At 46.2% G+C, this 12,430-nt stretch overlaps 1 protein-coding gene across 7 annotated transcripts in view; it reads left to right on the top strand.

Annotated features, from left to right (window-relative positions):
- Positions 1-12,430, top strand: part of plch2a (phospholipase C, eta 2a) — a 194,846-nt gene that overhangs the window by 163,379 nt on the left and 19,037 nt on the right. For all 7 annotated transcript variants that reach the window (XM_031803787.1, XM_031803782.1, XM_031803783.1 and 4 more), the window contains 7 exons: positions 3,529-3,629; positions 6,979-7,067; positions 7,270-7,455; positions 7,869-7,976; positions 8,203-8,327; positions 8,538-8,622; positions 9,173-9,319. In XM_031803787.1, the coding sequence (XP_031659647.1) occupies positions 3,529-3,629; positions 6,979-7,067; positions 7,270-7,455; positions 7,869-7,976; positions 8,203-8,327; positions 8,538-8,622; positions 9,173-9,319 (841 nt within the window). The remainder of the gene's footprint in view (positions 1-3,528; positions 3,630-6,978; positions 7,068-7,269; positions 7,456-7,868; positions 7,977-8,202; positions 8,328-8,537; positions 8,623-9,172; positions 9,320-12,430) is intronic.

The following is a 12,430-nucleotide window of genomic DNA, read 5'->3' as shown; positions in this document are numbered from 1 at the left end:
TTTGTCTTGATCACGTTGAGGGAGAGGTTGTTGTTCTTGCACCACATGGTCCAGGTCTCTGACCTCCTCCCTATAGGCTGTCTCATCGTTGTCGGTGATCAGGCCTACCACTTTTGGGTCATTGACAAACTTAATGATGGCTTTGGAGTCGTGCCTGGCCATGCAGTCGTGAGTGAACAGGGAGTACAGCAGGGGACTGAGCACGCACCCCTGAGGGGCCCCCGTGTTGAGGATCAGCATAGCAGATGTGTTGTTACCTACCCTTACCACCTGGGGGCGGCCCATCAGGATGTCCAGGATCCAGTTACACAGGGAGGTGTTTAGTCCCAGGGTCCTTAGCTAATTGATGAGCCTTGAGGGCACTATGGTGTTGAACGCTGAGCTGTAGTCAATGAATAGTATTCTCACATAGGTGTTCCTTTTATCCAGGCGTGATAGGGCAGTGTGTAGTGCAATAGAGTTTGCATCATCTGTGGATCTGTTGGGGCGATATGCAAATTGGAGTGGGTCTAGGGTTTCCAGGATAATGATGGTGATGTAAGCCATCACATCCCCACCTTTCAAAGCATTTCATGGCTACAGATGTGAGTGCTATGGGTCGGTAGTCATTTAGGCAGGTTACCTTGGTGTTCTTGGGCACAGGGACTATGGTGGTCTACTTGAAACATGTTGGTATTACAGACTCAGACAGAGAGAGGTTGAAAATGTCTGTGAAGACACTTGCCAGTTGGTCAGCGCATGCTCGGAGTACACGTCCTGGTAATCTGTCTGACCCTGCGGCCTTGTGAATGTTGACCTGTCTAAAGGTGTTGCTCACATCGGCTGTGGAGAGCGTGATCACACAGTCTGGTAGACTCTGGTAGACTCGTGTCACTGGGCAGCTCTCGGCTGTGTTTCCCTTTGTAGTCTGTAATAGTTTGCAAGCGTCAGAGCTAGTGTAGTACGATTCAATCTTAGTCCTGTATTGACACTTTGCCTGTATGATGGTTTGTCGGAGGACATAGCGGGATTTCTTATAAGCTTCCAGGTTAGAGTCCCGCTCTTTGAAAGCGGCAGCTCTACCCTTTAGCTCAGTGCGAATATTGCCTGTAATCCATGTCTTCTGGTTGGGGTACGTGTGTACAGTCACTGTGGGGATGACATCATTGATGCACTTTTTGATGAAGCTAGTGACTGATGTGGTGTACTCCTCAATGCCATCAGAAGAATCCCGGAACATATTTCAGTCTGTGCTAGCAAAACTGTCCTTAAGTTTAGCATCTGCTTCATCTGACCACTTTTTTTTTAGACCGAGTGCTTCCTGCTTTAATTTTTGCAGATTTGTATTAAATCTGAATCATTGCTGAATCTGAATCATTGCATTTCTGTCCAAAATGTTGTATCAAGACTGTCCAAAAGTGCCTAATTGGTTTATGAATATTTTTAAGTTCATAACTGTGCACTCTCCTCAAACAATAGCATGGTATTCTTTCATTTTAATACCTACTGTAAATTGGACAGTGCAGTTATGTTAACAAGAATTTCCGTGCACGGTTTTCGGCGTACTACCTTCAGATGGCAGAGACGGGTATTTAGACCCGCCCATGCACGGTTTTCGGCGTACTACCTTCAGATGGCAGAGACGGGTATTTAGACCCGCCCGTGCACGGTTTTCGGCGTACTACCTTCAGATGTCAGAGACGGGTATTTAGACCCGGCCGTGCACGGTTTTCGGCGTACTACCTTCAGATGACAGAGACGGGTATTTAGACCCGCCCGTGCACGGTTTTCGGCGTACTACCTTCAGATGGCAGAGACGGGTATTTAGACCCGGCCGTGCACGGTTTTCGGCGTACTACCTTCAGATGCAAGAGACGGGTATTTAGACCCAGCCGTGCACGGTTTTCGGCGTACTACCTTCAGATGGCAGAGACGGGTATTTAGACCCGCCCGTGCACGGTTTTCGGCGTACTACCTTCAGATGACAGAGACGGGTATTTAGACCCGGCCGTGCACGGTTTTCGGCGTACTACCTTCAGATGACAGAGACGGGTATTTAGACCCGGCCGTGCACGGTTTTCGGCGTACTACCTTCAGATGGCAGAGACGGGTATTTAGACCCGCCCGTGCACGGTTTTCGGCGTACTACCTTCAGATGGCAGAGACGGGTATTTAGACCCGGCCGTGCACGGTTTTCAGCGTACTACCTTCAGATGACAGAGACGGGTATTTAGTTCTGGCGTTCGAAGGACCAATTGTTAGAGGACTGAAATTCCTATATGTTTATTAACCAATTCAATTAATACACTCAGCACATTTCTATGTCTTTGTAAGATACTTATTTGCATAAAATGTGCAGAGACCAGTCTCAAAATCCAGCAATAGCGTTTATTCTCGAGAGTACTGAACATGATACAATTTTCAACAGACAGTCTTTGTTCTAATTCTTGATGATATTTACACACATTATATTCAGTACTAGGATTAAAATAAAATTCATATATCTATAGAGTAACATAATAGTATTCTGATTAGTCAGTCCTGATTGAAATGTATACATCATTTAGTCATTATTGATAAAAATCCCTTAACAGTTTGTCGGACGGAGATCTTTCTCAAGATGTCACCAGCTGTCTACTACTTTAGGTAAGGATTACTTGATTGGCAGACGTGATCAGCAGAGATAGTACCATGGATATTACACCATTTGTGATGCGTTTACAGTTTAGTACTCGACGGCATTGGCCCTTTTCTTCTTCTTCTTTAACGTTTTATGGCAGACTACACCTGTTGGTGTATTGCCACCACCTACTGTGCAGTGTGTTCTTCTTTGATATTATTGCAGTCCACAAACAAATGCAATAGGTGCATGCCAGCGCCTACTGTTTTAAAATAATTAACAAAATAAATCTAAACGGAATAAAACTCAGTGTACTCCTTTATTCAGATTCAACTGCCAACACCCATCCCTACAGGCTCAGGGGCCTGAGAGGGAACACCATCTTTGGAAAGTATTCTTTGAAATGTTTTGGCAGTGAAGTCCTAGAAACCTAAAAACCTTTCATCCGTAAATACTATTATGTCCAGTTTCTTGGACACCATAAAATCCACCTTCTTCACATCAGTATATCAGTTTCCCTCCACTGTTGAACAACACTCTGAATCTCCAGTCTGCTGAGCATCCACCACCATATCTTCAGCTCCCCTCGCTCCTTAAACTATTTCACGTGCCTCTGTGTAGGAGACCTGCTCTATATCCCTGACCCTTGCCACTACATACTCCTTTACCCTAGCCAGGCACTCCGGGGAATTGGGCCGGCATTAGCCTGTCCAGCTAGCGAACGTAAACGTTTTTAAAAAATCAAGAATTGACATTACCAACTAACGGAAATGTGTTCAGAATAAATAAATATACACAATATGTAAAAACCAGCTCCTCCCTCGACAGAGATCGATCATCTTGAAAACTAAAGCACCACTTAAGCTCATCTCGAGAACCTTTAGTGCATCGGTGCTGTTGTGACTGTATTGTGACCTTCTCCCCTCCAGAAAAAGGCGGCCAAGCTGAAGAAGACCAACAGCCTTGAGGACACTGACACGGACCAGGAGAGCACCAGCATGGCCTCCCGCGCCCCCTTGCACCACAGCAGGTACTGTTACCGTAGAGGCACGGACTGTTACCATAGAGACTTAGGAGAGAGTGGCGAGATGGCTGCTGTTTTACGATCTCGTAACCAATTGTGCTAGTGTGTATGTTTTTTTGCGTTATTTGGAACTTATTTTGTACATAATGTTTCTGCCACCGTGTGGCAGGGCTTGTGTTCAACACCATAGTGCCCTCAAAGCTCATCACTAAGCTAAGGACTTCCTGACGGGCCGCCCCCCAGGTGGTAAGGGTAGGTAACAACACACCCGCCACGCTGATCCTCAACACTCAGATGTGCACTCTCAGGGGTGCGTGCTCAGGGGTGCGTGCTCAGTCCCCTCCTGTACTCCCTGTTCACTCATGACTGCACAGCCAGGCACGACTCCAACACCATCATCAAGTTTGCTGATGACACAACAGTGGTAGGCCTGATCACCAACGACGATGAGACAGCTTATAGGGAGGAGGTCAGAGACCAGGTCATGTGGTGCCAGGACAACAACCTCTCCCTCAATGTGATCAAGACAAAGGAGATGATTGTGGACTATAGGAAAATAAGCACTGAGCACGCCCCCATTCCCGTCGACGGGGCTGTAGTGGAGCAGGTTGAGAGCTTCAAGTTCCTTGGTGTCCCCATCACCAACAAACTATCATGGCCCAAACACACCAAAACAGTCGTGAAGAGGGCACGACAAAGTCTATTCCCCCTCAGGACACTGAAAAGATTTAGCATGGGTCCTCAGATCCTCAAATGGTTCTACAGCTGCACCATCAAGAGCATCTTGACTGGTTGCATCACCACCTGGTATGGCAACTGCTCGGCTTCAGACCGCAAGGCACGGCCCAGTACGGCCCAGTACATCCCTGGGGCCAAGCTTCCTGCCATCCATAACCTCTGTACCAGGTGGTGTCAGAGGAAGGCCCTAACAATTGTCAAAGACTCTAGCCACCCTAGTCATAGACTGTTCTCTCTGCTACCGCACAGCAAGAGGTACCGGCGCCAAGTCTAGATCCAAGAAGCTTCTAGACAGCTTCTACCCCCAAGCCATAAGACTCCTGAACAGCTAATCAAATGGCTACCCAGACCCCTCTTTTATGCTGCTGCTACTCTCTGTTTATTATCTATGCAAAGTCACTTTAATTCTACCGACATGTACATATTACCTCAATTACCTCGACTAACCGGTGCTCCGCACATTGACTCCGCACATTAACTCCCCCTGTATATAGCCTTGCTATTGTTTATTTTACTGCTGCTGTGTAATTATTTGTTACTTTTATTTTTCTATTTTTTACTTAACTTATTAAAGCATTGTTGGTTAAAGGCTTGTAGTAAGTAAGCACAATTTCATTGTAAGGTCTACAGCTGTTGTATTCGGCGCAAGTGACAAATAACATTTGATTGGATTTGATTTAATTTTTAGACATGGGCCATATCCTAATACCCATAACTAGATAGTAGGCCATTTTATGAAATTTCGAAAATCAAGTGGACTTTAAATGCCTGGATGTCATGCTGATTTGGACTTTTCATCTAGTAGAATTCACTGCATAATTGAGGAAGAGAATAGTTTTTTCACACCTACATATGTTCGATAACAGCTGATAATCAGAATAGGGGACGCGCTCTACAAAAATGAACAAGTTGTGGGGAATAAGCACGATTGGGCATTCGATGATGCCTTCTAAGTATGAATGAGTAGTACTATGTTGATATTTGTTGCTTACTGTATACATTTTTTACTAAACAGTATGTTCTATATAGTATGCAGTCTGATTACGACACAGTATGCAGTTTAACAGTTTAAAACTATACTAGGGTATGTGGCAGCATTCGGAATTTTGGATGAAAAGCGTGCCCAAAGTAAACTGCCTGCTACTCAGGCCTAGAAGCTAGGATATGCATATAATTGGTAGATTTGGATAGAAAGTTTCCAAAACGGTTAAAATAATGTCTGTGAGTATAACAGAATTGATTTGGCAGGCAGAAACCTGAGAAGAATCCATCCAGGAAGTAGGATTTATTTTTGTAGTTTTCTATTGAATGCCTTTACAGTATCCATTGACTTAGGACTCAAATTGCACTTCCTATGCATTCCACTAGATGTCAACAGTCTTTGGAAATTGTTTCAGGCTTGTATTCTGAAAAATGAGGGAGTAAGAGCAGTCTGAATGACTGGACCCTACAGTGTCACAGAGCTTTTTCATGTGCGCGACCGAGAGCGCGCCTTTCTTATTTTATATTGACGACGTTATTGTTCGGTTGAAATATCGATTATTTAGGCTAAAAACAACCTTAGGTATGATTATAAACATCGTTTGACATATTTCTACAAACTGTACGGATACTACGTCTGCCTGTTGTGACTGCGTTTGAGCCTGTGGATTACTGAAGAAAACGCTCAAACAAAAGGAGGTTTTTGGATATAAAGAGAGACTTTATCGAACAAAACAAACATTTATTGAGTAAATGAATGCCTTTTGAGTGCAACCATATGAAGACCATCAAAGATAAGTGATTCATTTTATCTCTATGTTTGACTCTAACTCTTCTACTTGGCTGGTTACTGTTTGTAATGATTTGTCTGCTGGGCACTGTTCTCAGATAATCGCATGGTATGCTTTCGCCGTAAAGCCTTTTTGAAATCTGGCACCGTGGTTGGATTAACAAGAAGTTAATATTTAAACCTATGTAGAACACTTGTATGTTTTAAGAATTTTTATAATGAGTATTTCTGTTTTTGAATTTGGCGCTCTGCAATTTCACTGGATGCTGGCCAGGTGGGACGCTAGCGTCCCACGTACCCTAGTGAGGTTTTAAGTAAGTAGCAGGCAAGCCAGATTTCGGACATGGCCATGGGCTGTTACCACAGAGACATGGGCTGTTACCACAGAGACATGGGCTGTTACCGCAGAGACATGGGCTGTTACTGCAGAGACATGGGCTGTTACCGCAGAGACATGGGCTGTTACCGCAGAGACATGGGCTGTTACCGCAGAGACATGGGCTGTTACCGCAGAGACATGGGCTGTTACCGCAGAGACATGGGCTGTTACCGCAGAGACATGGGCTGTTACCGCAGAGACATGGGCTGTTACCGCAGAGACATGGGCTGTTACCGCAGAGACATGGGCTGTTACCGCAGAGACATGGGCTGTTACCGCAGGGAAATGGGCTGTTACCGCAGAGACATGGGCTGTTACCATTGTGACATGTTACACCTGCACCACAGCAGGTACATGGCAGCATGTACTACATGGCAGGTTACCATTGAAACGCTCTGTACAACCATACCGTAAGCCTAGACGTAACATAGCACTGTCCCACTGACTCACTGGATGTTTTCCTGCAGGAAGAAGAAGACCATGAAGCTGTCCAGGGCTCTGTCAGACCTGGTCAAATACACCAAGTCAGTGGGCGTCTCCGACATAGAGACACAAGGTGAGCAGGGATTACACACACGGAAACTGCTTTTCTATACGGATACGGACCCCAGAGAAGAATGGAATGTGTCTGTTTTTAAAGTGTTCACAGTCCATTTCAGACAAAGGAGTCTTTCTTTGTGTGTGTTTGTTTTATCACCAAGCCAACATAAAGGATTTAGTTGTCTGTTTGTATGCACGTGTGTGTGTGTGTCTTCCAGCCGCCAGCTCCAGTTGGCAGGTGTCTTCTCTGAGCGAGACCAAGGCCCACCAGATCATGCAGCAGAAAGCTGCCGCCTTCATCCACTTCAACCAGCGGCAGCTATCACGCATCTACCCCTCCTCCTACCGTGTGGACTCTTCCAACTTCAACCCACAGCCCTTCTGGAATTCTGGATGCCATCTGGGTATGGGGGAGGTCCATTTCCATATAAAAACCTTCTTTGATAATGTAGAGTTGGACTTCGCCCCACCTACATGTACAGATTACCTCAACTAGCCTGTTCCCCTGCACACTGCCTCGGCACCGGTGTCCCCTGTATATAGCCTCGTTGTTCTTATTGTGTTACTTTTTATTATTACTTTTTATTTAAGTCTACTTGGTAAATATTTTCTTCTCCTTGACCTGCACTGTGGATTAAGGGCTTGTAAGTAAGCATTTCACGGTAAAGTCACTTGTTGTATTCGGTGCATGTAACAAATGAAGTTTGATTTGTTTTAGTTGAATTCTCCAAAGGCTGCTCATGCGGACAGAATATGGTTCCGTTTGCCCCCAGATTCTAAGTTTAATCAAAAATGTTTTGGTTTGTGTGATTTTCAGTGGCGTTGAACTACCAGTCGGAGGGGAGAGTGCTCCAGCTGAACCGAGCCAAGTTCAACAGCAACGGCAACTGTGGTTACATCCTAAAGCCGGCCTGCATGTGTGAAGGTGGGCAGCAGCACCCTCCCATTGATTTCATAGCAAAACAACTACAGGGCCGTATTCACAAGTGCACACCGTAGCAAAAAGTTTTGCAACAGAAACGAAAATAAGCATTTCTTACTGGACAACTTTTGTTGTCTCTCCCTGTTTCAGTCTGTTTTCTTTCATTTGGTGCCTCGTGAGTAACAGAGGAAAGAGTAAGAGGATTTTTGTACCTCCGTCCCTCCTGTAGGTGTCTTTAACCCTATGATGGAGGACCCGTTGCCAGGGCAGATGAAGAAACAACTGGTGCTGAAGATCATCAGTGGGCAACAGCTGCCCAAGCCCAAAGACTCCATGCTGGGGGACAGAGGAGAGGTGATGATTTATTTTTCACTAATTATTTTAGATACAGTTTTCAAATATATGCCAAAAATCCATCCTCCAAAGGACCTTTTTATCGATTTAATTTGAGGAAGATCATACATTTGGACCAAAATTACACAGAATGTCCCTATTACTAATACTGCTATTGGCTGTTTTGGTGAAGCCTCTTAACTTCTGTATGTCTGTCTGTCTGTGGGTCAGATTATCGACCCCTTTGTGGAGGTGGAGATCATTGGTCTGCCAGTGGACTGCTGTAAGGAACAAACCAGGGTGGTGGATGACAATGGTGAGTACGCTTGGATAAAAAGTTGGCTGAATGTGCATTGCACCCGCTACTTGTCCTTTACGTTTGGTTAAGTCAGGTGTTTTGTTTTTTTGGTTGCGCTTGTCTCGGCGTGTGTGTATGTCATGGATAATTGATGAGGTTGGCACCGAAGCAGTGCACTTTACAGCACCACTGGGTCTCCACACACACACACACATACACACACACACACACACACACACACACACACACACACAGACATATTTACGCACACACACAACCCTGAATTATTCATGACTGCTGAGCCAGCGCTCTAACTCGTCTCTCTCACTCCCTCTCTCCTGCTCTTTTTCACTGTCCATATGTCTCCCACTCTCTGCTCATCTCAATCTGTGTCTTCACCGCTCTCCCTCTTTCTCTACCTCTTTCTCGCTCTCTCTGTCTATTTCTATATTTTCTCTCACACTTTACTTCTTCCCCACACCTTCTCTTGCTTCATCCCTCTCCTCCCCCCTCTCCCTTCCCCTCTCTCCTGTCCTCCCTCCCTCCCTCTCTCTCCTCTCCTCTACAGGCTTTAACCCCATGTGGGAGGAGACACTGGTGTTCACGCTGCACATGCCCGAGCTGGTGCTGGTCCGTTTCCTGGTGTGGGACCACGACCCTATTGGCCAGGACTTCATTGGCCAGCGCACCATTGCCTTCAACAGCATGATACCAGGTACCTACCCACATCCTCCTCTTTCTGCACTCCACCAAACCCCCAACCGCTGCTCAGGGCTCCCGAGTGGCGCAGTGCATCTCAGTGCTAACAGCATGATACCAGGTACCTACCCACATCCTCCTCCTTCTGCACACCCTGGTTGGGAGTCCCATAGGGCGGCGCCCAGCGTCGTCCGGGTTTGGCCGGTGTAGGCCGTAATTGTAAATAAGAATTTGTTCTTTAACTGACTTTCCTGGCCTATTGTGTTAGTATAGGCTATGTATGTTATGTGTTTGTTATTATAAACTGGGTGGATTGAGCCCTGACAGCTGTGGTATGTCAGAGCGTATACCACGGGTATGACCAAACACTACTTGTTACTGTTCTAACCCAAAATAGTTTATAATAGCAGCAAGGTACCTCGGGGGTTTGTGGTATATGGCCAATATACCATGGCCAATGGCTGTATCCAGGCACTCGTGCATAAGAACAGCCATTAGTGATGGTATATCGGCCATATATACTGTATACCTAAGTATAAAGAAAGGGGGATACCTAGTCAGTCGTACAATTGAATGCATTAAACAGAAATGTGTCTCCCGCATTCAGCATAGCCTGAAGTTAGGGAGGGGAAGTTCCTCTTGCTGCTCCTTAGATAAGCACCATGGTCTTGATGTGAGCTTCGACTGGAAGCCAGTGGAGTGTGAGGAGGAGCAGGGTGACATGAAGGGTACTTGGGCAGGTTGAAAACCAGGTGGGCTGCGGCGTTCTGGATAAGTTGCAGGGGTTTGATGGCACAGGTGGGGAGACCAGCCAACAGAGAGTTACATTAGTCTAGACAGGGGATAAGTGCCTGGAATAGGACCTGCACCGCTTCCTGTTGCAGAGCATGAACCTGCAGGAGCGACTCCCTGCTTGGATGTTTGCAGAGAACGACAGGGTGTTGTCCAGGGTCACATCAAGGTTCTTTGCACTCTGGTAGGGCTACACTATGGAGTTGTCAACTGTGATGAAGAGGTTTTTGAGCAGGCAGGCCTTCCTCGGGAGGAAGAGCATCTCCGTCTTGTCGAGCATGTGGTGGGCTGACATCCAAGCTGAGATATCTGCCAGGCACGCATAGATGCGTGTCGCCACCTTGGTGTCAAAAGGGGGGAAGGAGAAAGTAGTTCAATGTCATCCTCATAGCAGTGATAGGAGAGACCATGTGAGGATATGACAGAGCTGAGTGACTTGGTCTATAGAGAGTAGAGGAGAGGTCCATCCTCATAGCAGTGATAGGAGAGACCATGTGAGGATATGACAGAGCTGAGTGACTTGGTCTATAGAGAGGAGAAGTCCATCCTCATAGCAGTGATAGGAGAGACCATGTGAGGATATGACAGAGCTGAGTGACTTGGTCTATAGAGAGGAGAGGTCCATCCTCATAGCAGTGATAGGAGAGACGATGTGAGGATATGACAGAGCTGAGTGACTTGGTCTATAGAGAGGAGAAGTCCATCCTCATAGCAGTGATAGGAGAGACCATGTGAGGATATGACAGAGCTGAGTGACTTGGTCTATAGAGAGTAGAGGAGAGGTCCATCCTCATAGCAGTGATAGGAGAGACCATGTGAGGATATGACCAGTGACTTGGTCTATAGAGAGTAGAGGAGAGGTCCATCCTCATAGCAGTGATAGGAGAGACCATGTGAGGATATGACAGAGCTGAGTAACTTGGTCTATAGAGAGTAGAGGAGAGGTCCATCCTCATAGCAGTGATAGGGGAGACCATGTGAGGATATGACCAGTGACTTGGTCTATAGAGAATAGAGGTCCATCCCCATACCAGTGATAAGAGAGAACATGTGAGGATATGACAGAGCTGAGTGACTTGGTCTATAGAGATAAGAGGATGGGGCCAAGAACCGAGCCCTGGGAGACACCAGTAGTGAGAGTACGTGGTGTCGACACAGATCCTCTCCATGTCACCTGGTCGGAGCGGTCTGCCAGGTAGGATGAGTCCAAGAGTGTGCAGAGCCTGAGACGCCCAGCCCTGAGAGGGTGGAGAGGAGGATCTGATGGTTCACAGCATTGAAGGCAGCGGATAGATCTAGGAGGATGAGAACAAAAGAGAAAGATTCAGATTTGACACAGAGGAGAGCAGTCTGGGTTGAGTGACCCGTCTTGAATCCTGACCGATTAGGGGTCCAGAAGTTCCTCCGTGACACAGAGAAGAGCAGTCTGGGTTGAGTGACCCGTCTTGAATCCTGAGTGATTAGGTGTCCAGAAGATCCTCCGTGACACAGAGGAGAGCAGTCTGGGTTGAGTGACCCGTCTCGAATCCTGACTGATTAAGGTCAAGAAGATCGTTCTGAGCGAGATAACGAGAGAGTTGAAGTGTTTTGAAAAGAAAATGAATTAGTGATACAGGTCTATAGTTTTTGCCATCAGACTGAGCTGAGTGTTGGTTTCTTGAGGAGGGGAGCTACTCGGGCCATTGTGAAGAGTGGAATACAGTGTTTAAGGTAACACTTTACTTGACACCCAGCATCATAACACGTTTTGACGCGGTCATAACCATGTCGTAATGTCATAACCTAATATGGTTATGACACATATATTTAGACGTTGAGCGTTATTTTATGGTTGGTTATGACACCTCCATAAGATTGTGAAAACACACAAAAGGCAAAACATTCAATTTTTATTGACCATATTAATTTATCATTGTAAATACAAACACATTGATGTCAGACATGTACCTACCCCAATGCTCTGTTGCTGATGACCGGGATGAATGCAGGAGCAAATTTCAGGAGCAGGACAAGACACCCTCTTTTTGACTGATGACTGATACACTACATGACCAAAAGTATGTGGACACCTGCTCGTCGAACATCTCATTCCAAAATCAAGGGCATTAATATGGAGTTGGACCACTCTTTGCTGCTATAACAGCCTCTACTCTTCTGGGAAGGCTTTCCAATAGATGTTGGAACATTGCTGCGGGGACTTGCTTCCATTCAGCCACGAGCATTAGCGAGGTCGGGCACTGATGTTGGGTGATTAGGCCTGGCTCGCAGTCGGTGAAGATGGTGAAGTGTGATTCATCACTCCAGAGAACGCGAGTCCAATGGCGGTGAGCTTTAC

This window comes from Oncorhynchus kisutch, linkage group LG24, assembly GCF_002021735.2.
Source record: "Oncorhynchus kisutch isolate 150728-3 linkage group LG24, Okis_V2, whole genome shotgun sequence".
Classification (NCBI taxonomy): Eukaryota; Metazoa; Chordata; class Actinopteri; order Salmoniformes; family Salmonidae; genus Oncorhynchus; species Oncorhynchus kisutch.
The sequence above is the reverse complement of the archived record's forward strand: the minus strand, read 5'-3'. Positions and strand labels throughout refer to the sequence as shown.